The sequence below is a fragment of the Schistocerca nitens genome, chromosome 1 (genome assembly GCF_023898315.1).
Source record: "Schistocerca nitens isolate TAMUIC-IGC-003100 chromosome 1, iqSchNite1.1, whole genome shotgun sequence".
Lineage (NCBI taxonomy): Eukaryota > Metazoa > Arthropoda > Insecta > Orthoptera > Acrididae > Schistocerca > Schistocerca nitens.
Genome location: NC_064614.1, coordinates 1,297,790,207 through 1,297,817,620, shown reverse-complemented (window position 1 = coordinate 1,297,817,620; position 27,414 = coordinate 1,297,790,207). Strand labels below are relative to the sequence as shown.

The following is a 27,414-nucleotide window of genomic DNA, read 5'->3' as shown; positions in this document are numbered from 1 at the left end:
TGGTTCCCGTGCTGTGTCTGGAATTTACTCAGACTTGACTGCCAAAGTTCGGCCAGTTGCCTCTTCTATTCAGCGGACTCATTGTAACCTGCACCGAGAGGCCCTCGTACTTAAAGGTCTGGCCGAAAGCGTAAAGGAAATCCTTCATGAGGCATTAAAAATTGTGAATCTCACTACACAAAGGCACAACGGTGGTGAAATTTGGTGCCAATAGCACATCATTAACCCATCTTACATCTCGCGTGAGCTTCTGTGCTGTGGCCTTTTTTTTTTTCGCACGTGTCGACGCCTCGCTGTCTGAAACAACGCCGAGCCCCGAGAGTGGCGGCGCAGCGGGCCACGCCTTTTTGCCTTTGCCGACGTGGGCTGTAGGCGCCCCTGTGCCAAATTCGAAACTTATGCTTCACAATGGGAGACAGTTACAGGATTTCGATAAAGTGACACGTTTTTTCTGCGCAGTGTACTTCCTAAAGAAATCGAGAAAGAAGGAATTAAAAATCACGTTTGGGAGGAAAGGAAATAATCTGAGCTTCCGAGAATTGTTTGTTTGGTTTGTGCAGACGATTTGGCATTGTAGCTGAATCTATACAAGATGTAGCAATTCAGACAAACCTCCTACAAAAGACAGCTTCTATATCTTTCGAGAAAAAAGATATATTTTTTAAAAATGAGCCCCATTATATGACAGACGCAAAGGAGGCACGGAAATACACGGAAACTGGTTATGGAAGAATAAAAAGGCTTCAAAATTTAAATATCTAGGTGAAATAATACAACCGAATGTTTTCCACAACGACGCTAATTTAGCAAAGTGAAGGGAAATTGATGTGGCTTTTCCATTTAAAATTTTCTTGTGTAACGAGAAATCTTTGCGCACAAATGCACAATTCGGCACTACCACACTGTCTGTGTTCCAACTACGAGTACTACCGTAAAGTCCTGCACCTGCCCTGTGGAACTGACTGCGGAAGTTGCCACAATTTGACATCACTCTGCAATAAAAGCCTCTTCAGAAGATGAATTAAAGTCTTTAATCGGCAACACCACTTTTACGATTATACGAAACCTCAAAAATAGCTTTCCAAGTAATCAAATATCGTGCGATATGACGTTCATCTAGCTTTTCAAACTCTTAGGCAACAGGTGTAGGCACTTAGTACTACATTTTCACAGTCACGAAAGTATGAAAGGTGGTGAAGGGATGCTAACTTACGAGCATGACAATTGGCCGACGAAAGTTACAAAGCTTCGTGCACAGCATTGGAGAATATCACACACACTGTACCATGTTATTAAATTCAGGATGCGAATAAATATATAAATTTTCTAGCTGAACGAGTAGTGGAAAGGCGTAAAAACAAAAATGTATTAATTGCCGAAGCATCTACTTCATGAAAGGAGTTATTCAAATTGCTCACAAATTGATAGTCATACAGGGACCGACGACGAAAATTGCAAAAATAGATGAACGTGTGATGCTGGAGCGCAATTCCAGCGCGTAGCTGGAAAGGATAGTAAACAGTGGGCACCTCGATACCAGGGCATAAAGTCTGCGAATTTCACTCCGTGTACACAGTTATACAGCAGACAGAAGTGTGAACAATATACGAGCCGTCAGCATTTGCAGTTGGGCTCAAACGAGCCAGCTGGAGTAATTGGCGAATCTCTCGACATTTGAACAGGAGCGATGCCATTATTCGACGATGTTGGCAGGAGCGTGTGAACCATGGCAGAACGCATAGCGAAGAAAGAAGTGGTCGAACTAAAGAGACAACAGAATGTGGCATCAAGCGAGCGTCACAGAGGGACTCAGAGCCTCGGATACATCTTCATATCATAGACCCGACGTGCAACTCGTGCTTCAGTCACCACAAGCACCATTAATAGGCGGCTCCCAGAAAGGGGGTGGAGCTCGCGACGCCCCTTGCGGCGACTACCATTGACCTCCCGTTTTCAGTGGCGTCGGGCACATTCGACGTGGAATCTCATTGGGTGGAGTAGAATTGTCTTCAGTGATGAGACCCACTTCGAACTGAGGCCGGCTTAGATGTGTCCGGAGACGCCCCCGACAGCAGTCGGATACCAGCCCGCCATAGTGCCCGACAACCAGGAGTGACGGTCTGTGGTTCTGCTTCATTTCATATCAGCACTCCTTCGGTTGTCATCCACGGCACTCTCACAGCACAGCGGTACATCGACGATATTCTACACCCCGTTTTGCTGCATTAATGGCAGGCCATAGTGGCTTTACGTTTTAGTAAGTACTGCTCGCCTTTGTACTTGCCAGCCCTACCTTGGCCAGCTAAGTCACCGCATCTCTCCCCAGTGCGAATATTTGGGACATTATGGTCAGGGCTCTCCGACCAGCTCGGGATTTTGACGATCCTACGCCACAGTTCATCGGTGACGAAAGCTGCAATTTGCGCGCCAGTACCCCAACTTGGCATCCACTCAAAGAAATGATACTTTTTTGCACAGTGTATTATTTCCTCTCATTCGGATGTAGAACGGCAAATTGTCACCGCTGACATCCCAACCACTCCCGCGAGAGAGAGAAAATAACAATCAATTTTCTTTTTCCAGATAGGAGGGCCATGGGCGAGGAGCGAGAGGGTAGAACAGTATACGAGTCTGGCAGGTAGCAGATTAAGTACTGGCGGAAGTATGTTCACGTAGCTCAGTTCGTTGAACACTTCTCCAAAAAGGCAAAGCTCCAAGGTTCGAATCCCGGCCCATCACACAGTTTTAATCCGCCAGTAAGTTGCAGTGTGGGAGAAAGCTGGGTAATGGTACGAGCCCTGTTCGTAGTGGTCGGTTTCCTGCGAGTCTCTGTACAGACCCCACCGCTCGTGTCCAGGACGGAGGCGGCAGAAGCGGCGGGCGAGCGGCGACCACCAGGGCAGGAGGAGGCAGCAGGGCCGGTCTTCCAGCGCCAGCGGCGGCGCCAGCAGCGGGGGCGGCGACGAGGAGCGCGACCGGCGGCGGCGCCAGCGGCAGGGGCAGGCGCGCGGCCCCCGGGGGCGGCGGTCCGCCTCCGCCTCCGCGTCCGCCTCGCCCTCTGCCTCGGACTCCAGTGACAGTGCGCGGCGCGGCGGGCGGCGACGGCGGCGGCACGGCGAGCAACGCAAGCGCGCGGGCTCCGCCTCCGAGGAGGCCGACCAGGGCGAGGAGGAGGCCGAGGAGGAAGAGGGGGAAGTGGGGCGGAAGGGGGAAGGGCGGGGGGCGGCGAAGGAGCCTCGTGACGGCAGGGTCGGCGGCGGCGGCGTCGTCGACGACGACGACGACGACGACGACGACAATGACGTCCAGGTGTGCGTAGGCAAGCGAGCGGCGGCGCGGCGTCGCGGCGAGAGGCGCCACGGCACGGCCACTTCCGGGAAGGCGTCGGCCCCCGCCTCCAGGAAGACCGAGGAGGAGAAGAAGAGCAGGACCAAACACAGGGAGCTTGCCGTGGTCAAGGAGGAGGAGGTCAAGAAGAAAACTGCCGTTCAGTCGTCTGTGGAGGCGAGGAGCAGCAAGAAAAAGAACAACAGTGGAACATCTGCGTCAAACGGTGAAGCTAGCAAGTCTGAAGCCAAGAAGACGAATGCCAAGGTGAGAATAGCAGACGAGGAAGCGAAAACCCTGTCTAAAGGAATCAGTGGGGATGCAGAGAGAGCAGAGGATACACAGACAAGTTCTTCCACGACTGTCGCTCGCGAGCTCCTGAAAGCTATATCGACCGAGAAATCCGTGACGAGTATCGACGATGAAGTTGCCCCGGAAGAGCCGCCAAAAGAACACCTGGCTCGAGAGCCTTTACGTGACGAGTCCCCCAGTGAGGATCAGCCCACAGCAGAGGCTCCAGACGAAGGAGGCGGCCTCGGGGAAGAGGCCAGTCGGGACGCGGAGGCTGCCGAGCCCTTCGCAGGTCTTCCGAAGGAAAGGACGGACAGTGTCTACACCACCTCGTTGGATGAGGGGGCGACGCAGCAAGTGGTGACAGCGATAGTGCACCACGAGCCCGCAGACGACAGTGAGCGGACGTCCCTCCAGCCGAGCGAACTGGAGGCCGACAACGTACCTGCAGATCGAGACGAGCAGGCCCCAGCCGAAGACCGGCAGCACCCGAGTGAGGTCACCGAAGATGGCCAACCTGCTGACGTCGACACTTCTACGATAGATAAGAAGCCATCGATTGTCAAGCAGGAAAAAATTGAGGACAGTACTGTTAAAGACGACAGTAATGCTATGGAAGAAGGCATCGATGGTGGTGAAGAAGTGGACACTGGAGCTGATAACACGAAAGGGTGCGAAAGTGCGGATCAGGATGAACAGTCCACTGGGGAAAAGAACCCTGAAGAGGAACCAGCAGAGAATGAGTCACTTAAAGGTGAAGCAGACGACGACGGAGGGAAATCGGACAGTGAGAATAATGGAGCGGACGAGAAGCGGCACGATGTCTCAGAAGCCGGGAGTGGTGTGGTCGGAGAGAGCAGGAAGGACGTGTCGCGGGCGGACGACGAGGTGAGCACTGCAGACGCCGTGGACGAGGAGGGCGTCGTGGCCGACGCCTCAGAGGCGACGGCAGCCTCCAGCAGCCGGATGGCTCCGTCTGAGGTGGTGGACAGCGAGGAACGCGTCTCCACGACTGAGCAGGACCCGGCCAGCAGAAGGCGCCGCCAGTCCACCATGTCAGGGGCTGCAGAGATCCCCAGCGACGAAGAGGCTCCAGCCAGGCGAGAGTCGGCTACCAGGACGTCCTCCACATCAACTCTCCCTGCCAAGGTAAGGCGGAACTCAAGACAACTGTCCACTTCAGTCGAGACAGGGCTGCTTCCTAATTACATACTGTTTCACTATTTTTAGCTTTGTATTTTTCTTAATCATTGAGGTTTCGCCATTGATCTCTTTTCTCTCATTCAACCTTTATATTCATCAACAGGAAGCATCCGACATCTTTATTACTTCTTCTTTTCTTGTTTCTTACACTAATCAAGCACTCCACCTTACGCTAACCATCTTTTCCTTTCCTCTATCCGTGTTATTCCTGAGTGATTATTTACTTAGCCTTAACACCCCTATACATTTACCCTTTCATTCTTAGCAGGTGTATTCCTACTTAAACCATGCGATCAAAAGTATCCGGACACCTGACTGTATAGGACCTACAAGTTTGTGGCGCCCTCCATCGATAATGCTGGAATTCAGAATGGTATTGGCCCACGCCTAACCTTGATGACAGCTTCCTCTCTCGCAGATATACGTTCAATCAGGTGCTGGAAGGTTCTTGGGGAATGGCAGCCTATTCTACACGAGTGCTGCACTGAGGAGAGGTATCAATGTCGGCCAGTGAGGCCTGGCACGAAGTCGGCGTTCCAAAACATCCCAAAGGTGTTCTGTAGCATTCAGGCCAGTCCATATTACAGGGATGTTATTGTCGTGTAACCACTCCGCTACAGGCCGTGAATTATGAACAGGTGCTCGATCCTGTTGAAAGACGCAATCGCCATCCCTGAATTGCTCTTCAACAGTGGGAAGCAAGAAGGTGCTTAAAACATCAATGTAGGTCTCCTCTGTGATAGTACCACGCAAAACAATAAGGGGTGCAAGCCCCCTCATGAAAAACACGACCACCTCCGAATTTTACTGTTGGCACTACACACGCTGGCAGATGACGTTCACCGGGCATTCACCATACCCACACCCTGCCATCGGATCGCCACATTGTGTACCGTGATTCGTCACTCCACACAACGTCTTTCCACTGTTCAATCGTCCAATGTTTACGCTCCTTACACCAAGCGAGGCGTCGTTTGGCATTTACCGGCGCGATGTGTGGCTTATGGGCAGCCGCTCAACCGTGATATCCAAATTTTCTCACCTCCCGCCTAACACTCATAATACTTGCAGTGGATCCAGATGTTGTTTGGAATTCCAGTGTGATGGTCTGGATAAATGTCTGCCTATTACACATTACGACCCTCGACCCTCTTCAACTGTCGGCGGTTTCTGTCAGCCTACAGACGAGGTCGGCCTGTATGCTTTTGTGCTGTACGTGTGCCTTCACGTTTCGACTTCACTATCACATGGGAAACAATGGACCTAGGGATGTTTAGGTGTGTGTAAATGTCCCGTACAGACATATGACGCAAGTCACACCCAATCACCTGACCACGTTCGAAGTCCGTGAGTTCCGCCGAGTGCCCCATGCTGCTCTCTCACGATGTCTAATGACTACTGGGGTCGCTGATACGGAGTACTTTGAGTGGTAGCAAAATACGTCTAATATGAAAAAAATGTTTTTGGAGGTGTCTGGATACTTTTGATCACATAGTGTTGTTTCTTAAATCTGTGATGCAAATTTCTGTTTTGTCATCTTTTCCAGGATTACCGATTCTTATTAAGTCGGTAGGCCAACGGCCTTGCCACAGTGGTAACACCGGTTCCCGTCAGATCACCGAAGTTAAGCGCTGTCAGTGTGGGCTAACACTTAGGTGGGTGACCATCCAGTCTGTCGAGCGCTGTTGGCAAGCGGGGTGCACTCAGCTCTCGTGAGGCAAACTGAGGAGCTATGTGATTGAGAAGTAGCGGCTCCGGTCTCGTAAACTGACATACGGCCGGGAGAGCGGTGTGCTGACCACATGCCCCTCAATATCCGCATCCACTGACGCCTGTAGACTAAGAATGATACGGCTGTCGGTCGGTACCGTAAGGTCTTCATGGCCTGTTCGGTCGAAGTTTAGTTTTTTATTAATTCGGTTGGTACATTTTTAAAAATTTTATGAGAACCTTCAGTTTGTGCTATACCCTATTTTTTTCACGTTCGTTTTTGAATATATCAGCTCTCTCTATCACTAATACGTGTACAGTGTTCTTGCTTTAGTGTGGTAATACAGTACTTTAGATTTATGTTTCTGGAGATGTATTTCTTGCTGTGGATGTTTTGCATCTTGTTATATGTTCTTTCCATTTTACTAATACGTGCAGTTATTGCAGATCTTTCTAATCCCATTTTTGTATGGATTTTCACTACTTCTTTCCATATTCTTTATGTAAATCCATGTGTTTTTATAGCATTTTAGTTGTTCGGTTGTAATTCTAAGACCAATTTCATTCTCGACTCTCTCTAAAGATAACTTCTGTTATATTTTCCAATGAATTGAAAAATCGTCTGCAGAAGTTAAGAGAGTTTACAGACACTTAATTTCCTTCCTAGTACTACTGACTCAATTTTTTATTCTAACTGTTAATCCCAAATCTTTATTATTTTTTCCAGTTCACTTTAATATTAATGGCTATAAGCGTCTTCCTCTCTGTCAACAACCTTTCATTAAAATGGCTGTAATATTTAGCGCATTAATTTCAATTTATACGTTATATTTGTTACAATGTCATTACTTGTGTTTGTTAGTTTTGCATTAACATCAAATTATTTTTATTGTTTCCTCGTGCACCAGTTCAGATCAGGCAGCTATTTGCTATTATTGACAACTTTCATTTAATATGAATTTGTCAAAGAGCAGCGTTCAGTTACGATATTAATATTACAGGTTTAGGAATTTCTCGCTCATTTTGTTTCATGAACAAATAAAGATTCTTGGAAATGTATCTCTCTGTCTCTTACAATCTGAGTATTGAGCAGGCCGGCACATGTGTATGTGCTAGGCGACATAGTGACGTTGTGAAAAAGCAGTTGTCGTTCTTCTAATAAACGAGGTGATCATATAACAGTTTTCTACTTTTTAACTACATATACGTCGAATCACGACTTAAATGAACTTCTATAGCCTTAAGTTTTAGCATCGGCAAAGGGCAGAGCCTGACCGGATGTTTCGTGCCAAGAAGTAAGCGACGACAACGGGACTACAGGTAAAATCTTGATTAATATCCACCGAAGTCCGATTCCCTTCACGCAGAACGGGATTCAAGAGCTGCCAGCAACTAAGAATATGAGATACTTTTATTTTAAGTTTATCTGCTGCATGTGGTGATATGGAAACTATCGTAAATTTTTTCGAACTAAATAACATTATGATCATAAAAGTAAAGGTACTTTTAACTCGCTAATGTAGAGAAGTCAGAATATCTCTGATTTATGTCCTACGCTTGTAGACAGCTACAAATATGGAAAATGTAGGGTGTCACGTACTGCATGGTTTCCCACGAGCCAACGTCGATCAAAGCTAATATCTCATTGTCTCCTCATCGTTTTAATCAGATCAGCTGCCACCAGCCATTGGGGCATCCGGAAAGTAGATTTCGGTTCGCTACTTTAAGGGCTTGACTCAACTGAAAACATTACACATATGGCTTTATTTTACCTAAATTTCGTCCCTGAAGTTACATAAGCTGCCAATAATTTTTATTTTCAGCGCGAGGCCATCAGTCTATTAGATAATTTCGAAAAAACTATAAATCGGGATAGCAGAATTCAAACCACTCAGAGTTAGGTTTCGAGTGGTTTTCCAAAAGCGTTAGAATGGTTCCTTTGAAAAGGACATAGCTAATTTTCTTTCCACTACTTACCGAATCTGATGGTCTTTTCATAGACGGGACGCTACATCTCAGGAAGGATTGTAAGCTGATTTGAAAACTGGGAGAAGGTCCGGCTGAGTTACCTAACAATAAGACCATTTCCATTTCTGGCGATTCTGTTCTGAGTGACCTGCTGAAAGTCTCTAAACTGCGCAGAGGCAATCCACGGCTTAGGAAAGGAAACCGTATCTATCTCATTTCAAAAAACAAAAATGAGAGAATTTATCGTGAAGCTGGTAACTTCTTTCACTATCACTGCAATATAGGGCACTCCAAATACTACCAAAACTCAAATGAAAGCGAGACATATGCAAAAAAGTAAGTAAACTGTTTATTATTTCAAAAGTAATCGTCATAACTGTTAATAAGTTATCCTACTTCGAGACAAGACGGTGAATGCCTCCATGGAAAACTGTTTGCCATTGCCTAAGAAACCACGATTGTACCCAGGCGCGCACCTCTTCGTCTGAAGCAAATGACTGCTGTCTTTCTTCAGGGCCCACATGTTGGTGATGTTATTTCGATTACGCTGCCGAAGCTTCGCTGGGAATCCCTTACGCATCCTCCATACAGTCTCCATCTTTCCATTGCTATTTCCTTATTTTTGCAGCCTTGGAGACATTCGTGGGCGTCGACTTGCTTTGATAGAAGAGATGAACGAGTGGCTATAGTTTTGGTTCCGTAGGCAACCGAAAACAGTTTTCGTTGATGGCTTGACCGTCTTGTCTCGCAGTGGGATGAATATGTTAAGAGTTATGGCGTTAACATCTGAAATAATAATACTTTATTTACTGTTTTTCGTCTGTCATGTTTTCGTTTAACTGCCCCTTACAGAAGTGTTGCGGAATTCGGTGAACTCTTCTTTGAACTAATTGTACCAGATCAAGTTACTATGTGACTTTGGGCACCCCAGACCACGTAGATTATTACGTGCTCTGAGGTTGCACGCGGTGGCCCAGAAACGCAGATACAATGGGTTATGTACGGAAGAACTGCCATCAGGTATCAGAAGAGCCAAGATAATTGCAGTTAAACTGGCAGACAGAGCGGGCGTGCTTCAGACCACTGGTGGCCGTTGTCACTGCAGAGTACAGCGTGAAAACTCCTTGATAGAGTCATCCTGGTGGCAGTACAGCGCTACGTTTCAACCTGACAGAAGATGTTGTGAGCAGGTACTGTGCTTAGCACCCTATTCGTCTCCGTGGATTTTCATCATCGACAGGTCATTAAACCCAACGTTTGTTTTATTTTAGAAAATTACTCCCAAAAGGTATCGATCTGTCAGATGCGTGTGGAACTGTCTGGTATGAATGACAACCTCTCAAGTCGTAAAAGGAGTCCCTTGCAAGAACGTTTGTAACCTTCTGAACTCTGTACTTACCAACCCGTTACACACCATACTCTGCGGAGAAAGCAAACGTAGGCGGTGTTTTCTTAAGAACTGCCAATCACAAATTTGTGCATGAGTACAGTCTTGCAGCACAACATCGGAATACCAGTTACGATGGATATAAAAATGAATTCACAAATAAATAAAAAATTGTGTCAACCACTCAGACAAAGGCACCTTTTGCACCGACTGGGAGAATTAAGTTCACACTCTAGACTCTCTGGATGACTTTTTTCGGAAGAGTATCAATCAGCCTTGAATCCTCACTCCATAACTCTGCACGATGATTATAGTCAGCCGTTTACCTTCAAGCACTACTCAGGCAGCCCTCGGACCGATTTGTGCTCAGAGTTTTCCCACATCGTTGTTCATTTATTTTCATTCACTCATCATGTCCCGTAGATCTCAATCCTTTCGAATCTGGTACGCACAAATGTGTGTGTGTGGTTTATTTGTGTTGTAGCGTCATATTATTGCCCCGTGTCGTTGACTCCTGTGCTGGTATCATTTGGAGAACGAACGTGCAGCTGGACAACGAATGTTGGAACCACAGAATTTTAAAATTGAAGTGATCGTGATTTATGGAGAATGTAGGAGAAATGTTGAGGCTGGTGTTGCCTTGCATGCTGGGAGTCTTCCAGAGAAAGCTCGCTGTCGTTCGCTCAAAAACAAGGTTGTGAACGCTTTATGTCTGATGCCGGCTTACGGACTGGCAAAAGGAAACGAAGCAAACGTGTTGCAGGAGAAGCTAATGAAATAGCTGTACTAGCAGCAGTGCACCGCAGCCCACCGATAAGCGGCCAGAAATTACACCACAATTCCGATATGTCCGTAAGTAGTATTGCCACAGCACTACAGCGTCATAAGTAGCGCCGATTTCCATAACTGTGTAGTGTTTTGTGATTAGGCATGTCAACAAATGCAAACGACATCCACGTTCTTTGCCGAGGTACTATTTTCCGATGAGTCAACATTTACTAACTGTGGTAGCGTTAACTGGCATAACATGCATTGCTGGAGTGCAGACAGTTCCCTCTGGTTACAGCAAGTTGACCATCGACATCCTTGGTCAGTTAACGTATGGTGTGGCATCGTGGGGAACAAACTCATTTGTTCATATTTTACGACAGCACGTTGTATGGACGCAACAGGAAGTACTAGTACTATTGCAGGATGTTGCCCTGGCTGTTCGATAATGTATGTGCTTTCAGCATGATGGTTGCCCAGCGCATTCCGCAGTTGAACCGTGGCATATGGCCTATTGATTGGCGTGCTAGGTCGCCGGATTTGATGTCGCCGGATTTGATGTCGCCGGATTTATTTCTGTGGGGATATATAAAAGGTAAGGTGTACCAGCAAGTGCGAAAAGACCGCAAAAACATGATCAACCGCATCAGAAATGCTTGTGCTGACATGCCCGCAGATATGCCTCTGTCCTGTGTACAGTCATTTGGAAAGCGGATCACTAAGTATTAAAGCTGACTGTTCCACGTTTGAACACTTACTCTAATTGGAAAAACAGTGTTCGCGTCGAGCCACGGCCATGTAGCGTGTAGAGTAGTCCCCCGTTCGATATGTCAGAGGAATACAATGTTCCGACTGGGGTTTCCAGTTTGAAGTTATGAAATACTGAAATATCTTGGCCTCACAGCATGGATATGACATCCCACATGCCACTGGATATTCAAGGTTCACTGAGAAGTAGCATGTCGTAAATTACGATTGTGTACCCTTTTCTGTTCCTCTGATGAGAGCACCACATGTGACGAAACGAAGAAATCTTTCAGACTAAACATGTGTAGATTTTGCCGTAGAATTGTAATCTGCAATAAAAAAACGGGGTTCCCAGTGATGATTTCAAAGTTTCCCCCGCAACCCACGCATGGGATGGGGGTAGGAGGGGGGGGGGGTCGAGTATATCCCCGCCTCTGACACAAACTGGAATGATAACTTTTTTTGATCCGATGTCTACTTTTGGAGGTGTTTCAGTGTCTTCAGTTAAAATGACACCCTGTGGTTGGTGTCTTTTCTTTCGAACATATCCCCAAAGAATGAGGATAATGTCCAAGGGGCACTGCATTAGTGGTGTGTGGATAAGTTGAGAATTTGGGTCTGATAGATGGCGTGCTAGGCTAGCCCACAGTGTTGCAATGACCGGCTGCTGGCTTGGTGATCAGAGCTTTGGCCTCCTAAGCAGGAGACCTGGGTTACAATCTCAGAGTAGCACAACTTTTTAACTCTTCCCGTTGATTTTACACCAATGCCCAATTGTAGCCAATGTCTGTTGCAATTTCTTTGTGTTTACCTCAGCGAGCTATCCAGTTATTCTTCGAGGGGAGAGAAAACAGTCTTTAGTACTTTTTCCCTAAGTGAAGTAAAGCTGTGGTACACATGACATACCCCAGATGGGAGCCCGACTCTCAGGCGCACGCAGAGATATTTCAGTGGGTACACCGGAGTTGACATAAGAAATGTACATATTCATTTAATTATGTAATGAAAGACTAATTATTCTCTTCACCATTTAAAACTGACAAATAGATTGCTGCTGTGATTTGAAATTGTGCAATGTGTAACTAATAAGTTGAGCAAGCAACTTAGACAATCTCTTAGGGCTACGTGAAGAAGAAGAAAGGTACATTGTCCAGCTTTTGCGCCGACAGTTTGCATTCTGTTTTACTGCAAAAATTAATAAAAAAAAGCTTGTGCGTCGGCCCGCTGAGAGGGACAGGATAGCAGCCGCTGCGAGGAGGTGGCGCGCTCGCGCCGGCTGTCACGCCACCTCCTCGCGCCGGCTGCTACCCTGGCTCTGGAAACAGCAGGAGGTGGCTGCGTACTGCGTCGGCCCGCGTCTCTGTGCTGAGAGGGACAGGGCAGCAGCCGGCGCGAGGAGGTGGCTGGCGCTGCGCTCGCGCCGGTCATCACGCCACCTCCTCGCGCCCGCTGCTGCCCTGGCTCTGGCAACGCCGGGCGGCGGCGCCACGCCACATCGTACGTAAAAACCCCCCACGATTACGGAAAAAGTATGTAAATGAAGCGCATCAAACCCACAGACTGAGTGAAAACTTTCATATAACCGAAGTAACCGACAGAAGTATCAGCTGGCGCTCTCGCATTAAGTGAAACCAAACTACTCAGATTCGCAGCAGATTACGGAATAGGTTGTCATATTTATTTATTTTACTGTCAAAGTGCGTTAGTTTCTTTTTTATTTTTAGCGCTACTAATGAGCAAATTTTAGTATTAGAGGAATCCAAAGTTGACGTGATTAAGTGTATCTGATGAAGACACACCAAACAATCTATTCAAATCAATAAATACACCGTGTGATCATAAGAAGCTACACAGTACGAACACTGGCCTACTGTTGATGGTATGTACTCCGCTCATTGCCGTAAGCAATTTCATTGCTAGAAGAGGACAAGAACTAGATGTGTGAAGCTTAATATCCAAAAACAAAACAAAAAACAAAAACAAAAAAAATTTTGCTTTTACAAGTATCGCTGTAAGACTCAGACAATCGTGTGGGTCTTAAATTTTCCTGAAAATGAAATAAAAATTTCTTGCCCATTAATATACCATTCTATGAATATTATTGCCGTACAGAAACACTCATTCGAAATATCCGTTCCAAGTTTAACGCAGGAGTATCAAAGAGCTAAATACTCTGCAATGAGCCAAGGTATTCATTAACAAAAAACAGACAAATCGTAGTAACATAATCTGTATACTGTATTAGCGATAATAAACTATCACTGCAGTGCTTAATGCTATCCATGGTTGTACTAGCTACATTTAATCAACTAAATTAGGAGAAAAGTGCTAGTTTGAATAAGCTGCAGCCTCGTCAGTAATACTGAGCAGTTTCTGTTTGCCTACTACTGATTCCTAAATTTGTTCATCACACTGGTGTGAAAACAGTCATCTACATCTGTAAAGTGAGCCCTATTTACAGACGCCAATACTTGTCACGCTGCTTTACAACAAACGCTGCTACTTCCCATATAATTCAGAGAAAGTTTCAATCTATGAATCTACATAACTGCTGATTTGTAGAAACAGTGGCTCACGAGGTATGTTTTTACTTTTTTTATAAACCAAGTAGGATTTCCAGTTTCCTTCCTTATGTTAGATGGGAGTATGTATCTTCATTCTGAAGTGTAGACAACGAGGCAAAGTCTACATGAAAATTATTCTTTTGTCTTTCATTGTGATGGTGTATATCACAGTAGAGCTGAAACCAATATATCTCAAGTGCGAAAACAATTAATGACTAAACGTATTGGGAAATAATTGTAAGGATTCCAAGCTCATTAAAAGGTTTCTCAAGATATACAGTTGTGTATTTCAGACAATATATTTTTACTGGCCGTATATTTATTTCAGGTACACTTCTCTGGAATATAATTCCATAAGACAACAGGGAGTGACAGTACACAAAATAATCCAACATTCTCGTATTTAGGGAAACACAATGAGACATAATGTAAACTAAAGGTGCAGGGGACTGAAAGGAAAGAAACTGTTGACGTCAGCTGCATCGGGATTTTATGTGACTCAGTGGCTACGCGTGAAAATGTGTGCCACGCCAGGACTGGAACCCACGACCCACTGCTTATTAGACAGTGACGCACACCCCTGCGCCACCGGAACACAGGGCTGAGAGCGGCAGCGCGAAGTATTTCTGTACGTCTCCCGGACGAGCAACATTCTCACCTAGTGCCACCTATCCGCAGTCCCTGTCCATACTTTGTGATTCACTCTTGATTGTAAATCCGTCTCTGAAGGTGGTGGATTCATTGCCCATCGAGGTACGTGAATGTGCGGTGTCTGTTTTCGTCCTGCAGATATTTTCGGCAGTAACAGGACTTGGCAATCTGACAACGCGGTAATCACACGAGCCGTAACTACTCTCTCAGCGTACGTTAGTAGCGCTGTGCAGGTGGTGCAGTGGGTAGCGTTTTGGGTTAACATGCAGGAAGTCAAGGGTTCGATTCTGGATCGATGCGTATTTGTTTTTATTTGCTACATGTAGTCTCCGTGATACGGTGTATGGCGTGTTGATCGTCATACAACTATTACAGTGGGTCTGCTGCAAAACATTTGCAGTTACATACTACGAACACAGAAGTAGGATGTAGAGCCATTTTCATTGGTCAGCCTCTTGCATGTCTTTGTTCGCTAATTGTTTCACGCCACTGCACCTACTAAATTCCAAGCCTGTTTTCTGTGTACCCTACCACTATGGTCGCATCGATTAGTACCAACTATTATTCTTGCCACGTTCAAGTGCACCACATTTCGTTAAGGCCTTACCTGACCAATAGGGCTAACAACATGCTTTGCAAATAATTTCCAAACGTGTGCTATGTAAATATCGGATACATGTGGCTTAAGAAACGGTCTATGCTAACAGTATTATATGGCCGAATGAAACTGGCAAATAAAATCAAACATGCCTCGACCCAGTGTCGAACCCTTGACCTGCTGCATGCCCACCTATCCGTTCTTTTGATCAAGTACTGCTTTAAAGCTCTCTTCTCGCCCATTCGATTGGTTATCTGATATATTCCTCATTCTTTAGGAACACTACATTTCAAAAGCTTCTATTCTCTTCACGCCTGCACTGTTTGCCGTTCATGTTTCCTCGCAAACAAGGCTACAGTCCCGACAAATACTTTCAGAAGATTCTTCCCAACGTTTAAGTTTAATTTCGAAGTTAACATACTTCTCTTTTTAAGAAAAACGTCTCTTTCTATTGGAAGTCAGCATTTTATATCTCCTCTTTACTTCGGCCCTCCTTAGTTGCTATGGTTCCTAGATAGCAAAACTCGCCTACTGCTCTGTCTCATTTGCTAAGCTAATTGGCTCAATATCACCAGCTTCATTTCAACTACACTCCAATAACTTTGTTTTATATTTCTTGACATTCGTCTTATAACTTGTTTCCATGATACTGTCATCCTTCCCGTTCAACATATCTTCTAAGTCGTCTAATGAGGAAATGTCACCAACTTGACGTCGTATTTTAATGACAAAAAGGCACATCTGCATGATATCGACTCCAGCAATCGACACAGCGTGGAAATTTGGGGCGTAATTGTTAGAGTGCGCAGTTACGACCTTCCGAAAGGACAGGTTTGAAGCTTTCGCGCGCACAGGTAGTTTGTCACTCGTTCCGCCCCACAGCAGCCGCCTGATACCCGGCCGCGATGTGCGGTACGTCGTGGTGACAACCAGAGCACTCGTATTCGCATGATGCTGAAGACGAGGGCAGTGGAGGAGAGAGCTGGACTCATCTGCCCAGCGAGTTTTAAAATCTTGTTCCACAACACATGTCCCTCTGTCCGAAACATAGCAAATAATACGAGTTCATAATATGTCACCCTCATGCACATTCAATATTAAGAATATTCTAATACTGAAATGCTGCAGCTACATACACGCCCCAAAATCAAAATAAATAAACAGGAGCGAGTGAAGATTTATTATAAAATGAAGTTAGTGATCTTCGATTTACAATTTAATCACGGTTGAAGAATGGCGCATCTGCTACAAATATACTTCACTTTTACATTGCTAGCTTCAAAATCCAAAGATGATAACGTACCACAGCGATGTCAATAATTAAACAGCGCTACACTACACTGCATTTGTGTGAATCGCAACATAAAAATGTTCGAAGCAAAGACATCCGTGGCACCAGCTGGAGCTTGCAAATCGAGCTCTCTGACAGCCAAAGTAACAGCAGTGGGGCGGCAACGAATGACAAAAAAATTGTAAGCGCGCAGGTTTAAAAGCTGTACTTCCAGAAGTTCATAACTGCTTACAGTCTACATCTACATCTACACAGAGACTCCGCAATCCACCGTACGGTGCGTGGCGCAGGGTATCCTGTACCACTACCTGTCATATCCTTTCCTGGGCCACACGCAAATACAGCGAGGAAGAGCCAAAGAAGCTGGTACACCTGCCTAATATCGTGCAGGGCCCCCGCGAGCACGCGAAGGTGCCGCAACACGCCGTGGCATGGACTCGACTAATGACAGAAGTAGTGCTGGAGGGAACTGACACCATGAATCCTACAGGGCTGTCCATAAATCCGTAATAGTTCGAAGGGGTGGCGATCTCTTCTGACCAGCACGTTGCAAGGCATCCCAGATATCCTCAATATGTTCGAGTCTGGGGAGTCTGGTGGCCAGCGGAAGTGTTTAGAGTCAAAAGAATGTTCCTGGAGCCACTCTGTAGCAATTCTGGACGTGATGGGTGTCGCATTGTTCTGCTGGAATTTTCCAAGTCCGTCGGAGTGCACAAAGGACATGAATGAATGCAGGTGATGAGACAGGATGCTTACATACTTGTCACCTGTCAGAGCCGTATCTAGACGTCTCAGTGGTCCCATATCACTCTAACTAAACACGCCCTACACCATTAAAGAGCCTCCACCATCTTGAACTGCCCCCTGCTGATATGGAGGGTCCATGGATTCATGAGGTTGTGTCCATACCCGTACACGTTCATCCGCTCGATACAATTTGTAAACTGACTCGTCCGACCACGCAACATGTTTCCAGTCATCAACAGTCCAGTATTAACTTACATTTTTCCACATTTGGGACTAGCTGCCATTTATCACACGAACTGGAGATCTTAGTTGTCTTGTATCTTCCTAGAGTCACTCAACTTCGACACCTTACCGCACACCATGCCATCACCAGCAAACAACCGCAGATCGCTACCCACTCTGTCCGCCAAATCAGCCTATCACACTTCCCCGGGGCGCTCCTGACGATACCCTTGTCTCTGATGGACACTCACCGTCGAAGACAGCATACTGGGTTCCATTATTTAAGAAGTCTTCGAACCACTCACATACCTGTGACCTTATTCCTTATGTTCGTACTTTCGTGAACAGCCTGCTGTGGGGCACCATGCTAAATACCTTCCGGAAATATAGAAATATGGAGTCTGCCTGTTGCCCTTTCTCAAAAACGTCCTCAGTATATCGTGTGAGAAAAGGGCAAAATGAGTTCCGCACGAGCGACGCTTTCTGACATCATGCTCATTCGTGGACATAAGCTTCTCAGTCCGAATAGAATTTATTATACTGGAATGACAATATTCAAGGATTCTACAAAAAATAGAAGTTAGGAATATTAGCGTGTAATTTTGCGGATACGTTCTCTTACCCTTCTTATACACTGGAGGTACCTCCGCTGTTTTGCACTCGTTTGAGACTTTGTGCTGACCGAGAGATTCACGACAAATGCGAGCTAGGTAAGGGGCCAATGCCATAGAGTACTCTTCGTAAAATCGAACTGAAATTCCATCCGGATCTGATGATTTTCGTGCTTTCAAATCTTTTAGTTGTTTCTCTACGCCAGGTATGCTTATTGCTATGTCGTCCATATTGGCGTCTGTCCGATAGTCAAGTGACGGTATATAGAATGAAATTTTCACTCTACAGCGGAGTGTGCGCTGATATGAAACTTCCTGGCAGATTAAAACTGTGTGCCGGACCGAGACTCGAACTCGGGACCTTTGCCTTTCGCGGGCAAGTGCTCTACCAGGTGAGCTACCCAAGCACGACTCACGCCCCGTCCTCACAGCTTTACTTCTGCCAGTACCTCGTCTCCTACCTTCCAAACTTCACAGAAGCTCTCCTGCGAACCTTGCAGAACCGGCACTCCTGGGCGCCTAGCCGGCTGGTTACGCAACCCGCTTGGCTCGGCGCCTAGCCGGCGCACCAGCAGACGCCCCATGTCTGCGCAGTATCCTTTCTTCCAGGAGTGCCAGTTCTGCAAGGTTCGCAGGAGAGCTTCTGTGAAGTTTGGAAGGTAGGAGACGAGGTACTGGCAGAAGTATAGCTGTGAGGACGGGCCGTGAGTCGTGCTTGGGTAGCTCAGTTGGTAAGTCTGCTTTCGGCCTCTGAGCGCCGAGGACGTCTTGTTTACGTCCCGTCCGCAGAGTCGCGAGCGCGCGCAGTTCGTTCACTTCCTCGCCGCAGCTAATACTCGCGTCCGTTTATACTGAGTCGGCATGGCTCATTCGTACAGAAAAGCTACCATCAAGATCAGCTTCCAGCCCGACTACGCACGAGCTCGAGCCTTTGAAGTAGAACGATTCATCCGTGACGAAGTTCAAATACCAACACAGCACATCAACGGTATCCACCTATCCATCACAAGTAGCGTCGTTTACGTCAAGGTGGTCGATGACGAGTTATGACACGCAGTTGTGAACAGATGCGCGAACACTCGCAAGTTCAAACACTCCGATGGTCACATCGGAGAGGTTACTGTTGACCAGGCTGGACTAGGATTACGCACACTAAGAGTCTTCGAACTCCCTTTCGAAGTACCACCGGACGTCGTTACCTCAGCTTTCCGCCCTTATGGGACGGTGATTAGCCACGTGGCCGAAAAATGGAACACCTTCGAGACGTACCAGGTCCTCAACGGCGTCCGACAAGTGAAAATTGAATTAAACAAACATGTGCCGTCCTACTTAGTCATAGGTGGCTGTCGAGCAATAGTAATGTACGACGGACAACCTCGTTTTGGTTGCGGCCAGGAGGGTCATGTGCGATCGGCGTGTATTCAACGTCGGGTTACACAACTTCCATTGCATGACACGACACCACCTCCTACGCTCACGGCCCTCCCCCTCAATTACGCAGAGGTGACACGATCGACCGTCATGACAGACGACAACCCCCCCGGAAGACAGGAAGCGTTAGAATGCGCACCTGTCGCCGGTCCTGGATTGACCAACCCCATTATGGTGTCTGCAGAGGTTGAAGAACGCCGCCCATCGACTCCACATGACGATTCGGACGAGAGAATGGAACTCGACGCTAGGGTTGTACCGACCTCTGCCTTTCTCCCTGAGGGGGATGCTATACGGGAACCACAAACTCTTTCGGACACAGAAACCCACGTCCGCAAACAAAGGTCACCGAGAAAACATAAAAAGCGACGTCGCACACCCTCAGACGATTGCCTCCAGCGGACGTCTTCTCCAGTTGACGACCGGACGGCCGACGAAACGACGAGGAAAATGGATGACACGAGATCGCCCTCACCTGTCACTTTGTCTGATTTTAACAAACCCGATTCCGCTCTGTCGGGCAAACGGATGGCCAGCACAGCGCCCGCCGTTGGTACACAACCGGAAACAACTGCGGATTCACCCTTAGTCACTCAGCCCACAAGTGCTCTACCGCAGCCACCGTTAACTTACGGACCTTGGGCGGTTGACATTGAAGACGATTCTACGGCCGTTGTGGTGGATGAGGAGAGGGGTCTGTCCTCCCACACCTCGGCCCCTCCCGAGTAGCAACAGATGACGGCGCGGACACGGCCGGCAGATCACAGGCCCACCTTTTACGGCGACGCTGACGGCGGCCCCCACCGCAGGAGACGATCTACAGACCTATCGCTTAACGACCATCAACATTAACACCATTCGGACATGTACGAAGTTGTCGCTGCTCCAAGACATGCTCAATGCAGCAGACGTTGACATTGTCTTTCTCCAAGAAGTCTTCGTCGCCTATTTCCGGGGTATGTATGGTTATACGGCTCATGTGTCCCACGCCTCACCAACTAACAGTGGAGTCGCAATTCTCCTCAGAGAGGGCCTCGAAGCGGACGAGGTCCGTTATCTCCCCGACGCTAGAGGAATGGCCGTAACGGTGCAAGGCGTCCGGTTTATCAATGTGTACGCCCCTTCCGGAACGACTCGCCGTCGTGACCGATCGCTCTTCTACGCAGAAGGAATAGCACCGCTTTTTCAGGGCAGGCACGATGACTTGATATTAGGGGGCGATTTCAATTGCACCCAAGCACCTAAAGATCAGCTGCCACGCCATTCACCGTGCCCCGAACTTGGGACACTCATCGGCGATCTCCATCTGGTAGATACATGGGAACATGTCCGAGGAAATAGACCGGGATACACCCATTTCACGAGTCACTCGTCTAGTCGCATCGATAGGATTTACGTCTCTCGTTCTCTCGCGGCAACGGTGAGTGACGCGGAGGTGTGGCCAGTAGCCTTTTCTGATCACGAGGCCTACATCGGTGCCGTCACCCTTCGTCGCCAACGGGTGTGGCGCAGCCGACATCCCTGGAAATTAAACCTTGCTCATCTCGCTTCTCCGGATTGTCGACGCGCCATCGAAGACACGTGGAGTTTGTGCGTCCGCCGCCTCCCAACGTACCCTACGTCGATTAGTTGGTGGTTAACCTGCGCCAAGCCGGCCCTACGGCGAACCTTTATTACATATGGTCGTGAGACTGCTGCTTGGAGGCGGCAGACCCTTGATTTTTATTTCACCGTCCTTCGCGAATGCTCCTCTTTGCCACCCACGCCGGAACGACAGTTGACAGTTCAGCGTGCGAAAGCACAGATCGTAGCCCATATGCGCCGACACCTCGAAGGGACGATCGTCCGAGCGCGAACACGAGACAGACTCGCAACGGAACGACCCACCATGTACCACGTCATCCGAGAACGTACACTGCGAAGACGGGCGCTGATACATGCCATCACCACTGAGGACGGCCGTCATCACACCACACAACGCGATATTGCTGCAGCCTTCTTCGACCATTACGCACGACTTTATTCTGCTCAATGTTCCGACCCGACGACGGTGACAGCAGTCTCACAACTGGTTTACGGCACTGTCCTACAGGATTTACAAACTGAATTATTGAACGACATTACGGAAGACGAAGTTATCGACGCCATTGGTAAAGGAGCGGCGAATAAGTCTCCTGGCCCCGACGGGCTCCCTGTGGAGTTTTATAGAACTTTCCAGTATTTACTGGCTCCCAAGTTAACAGACATCTGTCGGCAGCTTACGTCCCCCGCGGTGCCGCTCCCTGCGACCTTCGTAGAAGGAATAATTATACCGGTTCACAAACCTAAAGGTGGGGCTCGAATACAAGATTACCGCCCGCTAACACTCGTCAACTGCGACACGAAGATATTCACCAGACTATTAGCAAACCGTCTACGACCGATCCTACCTTACGTCATCTCGCCAGATCAGACTTCCCTAGGGGGTATCAACAACATCCACACAGCACTGTGTCGATACCGTGACTTAATAGCCCTAGCCAGGGCACGCCACATCCCGGGAGCGCTGGCATCACTAGATTTTAGCCAAGCTTTTGATAGAGTGGATCACGCGTACCTAACGTCCGTTCTCCAGCACATGCAGTAGCCACAGCAATTCACAGACGTCGTGGTTCGCCTCCTCCGAGGGGCGACTTCCAAAGTGCTCGTTAACGGGAGTCTCTCGCAGTCCCTCCCGATTTTCAGTTCCGTGCGTCAAGGGTGCCCCTTGTCGACGTTACTATATGCTCTGGCACTGGAACCGCTCCTCTGTGGTCTCCGTCAACGCCTCACCGGTCTTACCCTACGTGACGTCACATTTCGCTGTACAGCATATGCAGACGACCTGGTTCTCGTGTTCCGCAATCGCGACGATGTCAACAGAGCACTAGAATGGATTACCACGTACGGTGTGGCTTCCGGAAGCTGTCTCAACGTCGCCAAATCGGTCGCCATGGCCATAGGAGACGGGTTGACCCCAGCGTGTGTCGAACCCCTACAGCTTCGTGGCACTATCAAATGTCTCGGAATAGAGTTTCACGACGACATACGGCGCACTGCGGCTCTCAACTATCACCGCTTATTACAACAAATTCGGGTCCAGATCTTCAACCTTCGTCTGCGGACCCTCGACATCCTCCAAAGGACACACTTCGTCAATGTTTACCTCGCATCGCGCCTTCCACACATAGCGCGTGTTCTTCCAATACCGTTACTGATGGCTCGAGGTCTATTAGCGGCATTCGGAGCCTACGTCAGTACAGGCATGCTCTTCAAAGTCAGTTATGAGTCACTGACCCTTCCCCCAGAAAGGGGAGGTCTTGGTCTAGTCCATGTCCACGACAGAGCTGTGGCCCTATATGTCAGCTCACACATCAAGCTGTGGCGCCACCACCCGGAAAGTTTGACAGGTTTGCTGATGGAGTCCTTAGCTCCGCCCTCCCTTATGCCCCCACTGACGACCCAAGACATACCCCCACCCTTCTACTACTTCGGGAACTTTTACATTGAACACAGCTATGTCCGTATCGCAGTACCACCGACGAAACAGGCGTCGGCGCGGGATATATATCATGTCCTACAGCAGAGGCGCCCACCAAACATCGTGGAGACCAAAAGCCCTCAGGTTAATTGGAAGGTGGTGTGGAAGACGATTCACGCGGTTACACTGGACACATCCGTCCGATCCACATGGTACATCACAGTCAATGGTAAACAGATCACCCGATCACGCCTCCACAAGATCAACATGGCGGAATCGCCTCTCTGCGTAGACTGCGGGATACCAGACACGGACGAACACCGTCTCACATGTGGCGCGGCAGAAGACGTATGGCGCTTGGTGCGACAAATTTTGTCGTATTTTCTACGATTGACTCCGGAACACATTACACCTCGGTTTCTACTATTTCCGGATCAACAGTACTTCCCGCGCGCCAAGACCAACGCTGTCACGTGGATCCGTGCGCATGCGGTACACTACTTATTTCACGATGGACCTAAAGATGTATTCGACTTTTGGAACTACCTACAAGAACGTCATTGCAAGATCGTACGGAACCCAAAATACAGACAGTATTTTTCTAGTTACTTAGGGAGTGCCCTACGCGACCCTCCACGCAGCTGGATCATCCACAGGTAGGAGAAGATACCCATTGAGTGAGCTGACAAGACTAAGTTCTATTCTCGCTGGAATAACATCATATACGTGAAGACGTACCTGCATGATGAAGCGTACGGAGAGTAGCGACACACCCTTCTGCATCCTATATGAAGCATTTTTTTTTTTTTTTCGTTTTCCCCATTTACATTACCTCGGTGTAGGAACGTGCCGAGATATTGTTTTCTTTACTCAGATCACGATGCGGTGCTAGATACATTTATTTTTGTTGTGGTATAAAGTAAAACCACATTAAGAATGTATTAAACACAGTAAATAAAAATAAATAAATAAATAATAATTCCCACAATAAAAAAAGTTGGTAGAGCACTTAAAATTTTAAAAAATCTAAAAAAGAAAAAAAGAAAAAATTTAAAAAAAGTTGGTAGAGCACTTGCCCGTGAAAGGCAAAGGTCCCGAGTTCGAGTCTCGGTCCGGCACACCGTTTTAATCTGCCAGGAAGTTTCAAGTGACGGTATGTTCTCCTGTGCGAATGGTTCCTTGAACGTGAAATTTATAATTACTGCTTTCGTTTTGCTATCTTGAATCAAAATTATGGTCCAAATTTTCCCTCGGGTTCGATTGACGCGGCTGATATCTTGCAAGGGTTTTTTCTCCTTAAAATATGAGTTCAAGTTGGTGACGTTCTCTTGTCAGAAAAGTCGTAGGGTCAATTTTGCCTCACAAGTTCGCACATATCTTCTTAAATCCATTCTGGTCCTCCCCGAGGTTTGGTTCTCCTGGCCTCCGTTCTTCTGTAACCAACTGGTCCCTGTATTTTGCAACCGTGACTTATTAAACTGATGTTCCGGTAGTAGTCTCACCTTCCAGCATCTCCTTAGTACTCGTATAGGAATTGTAATGTTCTACTTCAAATATGACGGTGTTTCTCATGTGCCTTCCGTATCATCATTGTCCGTTCTCCTAAAAATCTTAATAACTGTGAGGGAATCATGTCCACAAGAGGTATCTTGTTTCGACTTATGTCTTTCAATCCTGTGACAAATTATTCTCGCAGTATCACATTACTCATATCATGTTCACTCACTTAGCCCTTCCCTTTCCATAATACTGTCTTCAATTTTATCACTCTTAAATAACACTTCCACACTGTTCATTCAACTTCCAGACTGCCATTAGTACAGGCTTTATAAATGAACTTTCGATGTTCTAACAGCTTCTGCTCTTTTCTCAAAAGATATTCTAAATTTTCCCATACGCCACATTTACCTATCCTACAGTCTTAAGTACTATCGCATAACTCCCGGTCTGACTGTAAATGTGTCCTTAAAACCACGCGACGAAGGTCGACTGTTGGTCCTTTCCTAATAAGAACATTCTAGTATATTGGTCGAAATTTTCCGCAGACTGTTACGATGCAATAGGTTGCGAAGTTCTTGATTGCCTTCAACAGCTGTAACCCTGCCCCGTTTGAATTTGATTTCTCTTCGGAACTGTTGAACCGATCAGAGGACGAGAGGAAGTGATAGTACTGGCGTGACTCGACGAAGGTGCCAGAAAACGTTTGGGATCATTTTCGAGTATGAAGAGATGCATCGAGTGCAGTGGAAATCAATGTAATAGAGTATAATGCACACACTTGTCCCGCAAAACTGCTAAGTAGTCGTCCTATTTGAAGTATGGGCAAATCGGTGATGATATTAGTGTCAGTGGGCCAGTTACGGTGTTTGGATCCAGTTAATGAATAGCAGTTTCGCCTTCCCTTCCTTCTCTCTCTATCACTCTCTCTCTCTCTCTCTCTCCGTCTCTCTCTCTCTCTCTTTTCCAATCTTTTGTTTCATTTCGTTAATGTAGAAATCAATGAATCAGCACGTAATACAAAGCCACGTAAACCTAAACAAACTTCAAAAATACAATGACTAAATGTACTGCGTATAAAAAACTGAAAAAGAAATACCAAGAACGTAAGAATGTTTGCGATACGTTCTAAATGGTTGAGAAGACATTCAGTGCATTTTTGACAAGCCGTGTAAATGTGACGATAATGTGTTAATTTGCTTGGATGCCAATCTCAAATCAATGCACTTTCCTTAAATCCATTGAATATTTTTAGCAATTACTAATAACGTAACTCAACTCAGCTGCTGTATACCTGTAGGAGTGACGCATATAAAATGTCCCGGTACGACGTACAACGAAAAACAAACGTAAACAACAGTAATGTATCTTCTGCTAGCTTCTTACATAACACCTTCCGTTATCGATACGATTATCGTAGTGAGGTTATCAGTTTTTGCGTATCTCAATGTAGAAATCTGCAGCCAGGGATGACGACTGTTTCATGCATCAACTCCCTCTAGTAACATGGAAGTCATTCCTTGGTGTCTTAACAAATGTCCTATCATTCTGTCTCTTCTCCTTGTCAGTGTTTTCCACAGTTCCTTTCCTCTCCGATTCTGCGCAGAACCTCCTCATTCCTTACCTTATCAGACCACCTAATTTTCAACATTCGTCTGTAGCACCACATCACAAATGCTTCGTTTCCGTTCTGTTCCGGTATTCCCACAGTCCATGTTTCACTGTCATACACTGCTGTGCTCCAGGACAGCTGATGAAATCTGACGTGCCAGTGGAACGTCTGTTGTCTCCAATCACGACACCAACTCACTCCATGAATCTTGAGTCACTTCCCACAGTCGCCCGATTCACAAGCCCTGAGATTAACGTTCTCGCTCACCTACAAGCAGCAACTGATTCTTTTTTAGAATCCATAGGTAGTCGTAAATACACCTGGGGAAAAAATTAGTTCTTTAGGATCTGCCCTCAATGAACGTGCAGCCACTGTCTTCACGATTCTTGGAAAATTGAGAAAATTTCACTTCTGCCCTTCTAGGTAAGGCATTTCCGCAGCAGTGGATGAGAGGGGGGGGAGGGGGCGGGAGGGTGAGATACGGTCATCGTCACGTGCTTCGAGAAGTGCGCTTCTAGAATAGCACTGGAAGCTAAACTTAATTATTGGAGTGATGATTAGTTGATATTTCGTAGTTTCTGAAATTGCATCAGTAAGGAGTCAGTTAACAGTAATTTAGTTCTCCGGATCTTCTGTATGTTTGATACCTGATTCGCTGTGAAAAATCAGTTTTCTAGTATGTGGCGAGGCATTTCGTATCCATTTCGTCAGCGTCTTTCTCACACAGGAGAGCCAGGAGGAAAGCGGCGGGGAGTCGGAAGGAGACGAGGGCCGAGAACAAGAGGAACTGGAGGTCGAGGACGGCGTGCAGAAGTGGGAGGAGGGTGAGGAAGAGGGCGAGGAGGAGGAGGAGGAGGAGGAGGAGGAGGAGGCGTCCACGACGACCACGCGCAGCCGCTCCAGCGCGCAGCCCGACTCTGGGTTTGAGCCGTCGCCGCGGCGGGAGCACGAGCAGCCGGGTGAGGCCGGGGGCAGCGACGGGGGCGGCGGGGGCGGCGGGGGCGGCAGGGTGCCGCGGCCCTGCAGGCAGGACGGCCGGCCGCCCCTCAGCACCGTCTCCGTCACGCAGGCCGTGCAGAACAGCATGCGCAAGTGAGTGCACGCCACGCTTTACAGAACGCAGTTCGCTAATGATAACAATAGTGTAATATTATTACTAGCCTTCGCCCACATATGCTGTCGACACATATACCGAACACATTTCCTCCTTCTGTTTGTCTGTTCACCTCTACCTATCCCCTCCTCCCTGTCTCTTTGTCCATTTCCTCTACCCCTCTCTCTGACCATATC

General features: G+C 47.3%; 1 protein-coding gene across 1 annotated transcript in view; it reads left to right on the top strand.

Moving 5' to 3' along the window:
- LOC126234270 (uncharacterized) overlaps nucleotides 1-27,414 on the top strand; it is a 178,796-nt gene that overhangs the window by 107,114 nt on the left and 44,268 nt on the right. The window contains exons 11-14 of the mRNA XM_049942965.1: nucleotides 2,838-4,767; nucleotides 26,852-26,960; nucleotides 27,053-27,083; nucleotides 27,133-27,216. Of these exons, the coding sequence (XP_049798922.1) occupies nucleotides 2,838-4,767; nucleotides 26,852-26,960; nucleotides 27,053-27,083; nucleotides 27,133-27,216 (2,154 nt within the window). The remainder of the gene's footprint in view (nucleotides 1-2,837; nucleotides 4,768-26,851; nucleotides 26,961-27,052; nucleotides 27,084-27,132; nucleotides 27,217-27,414) is intronic.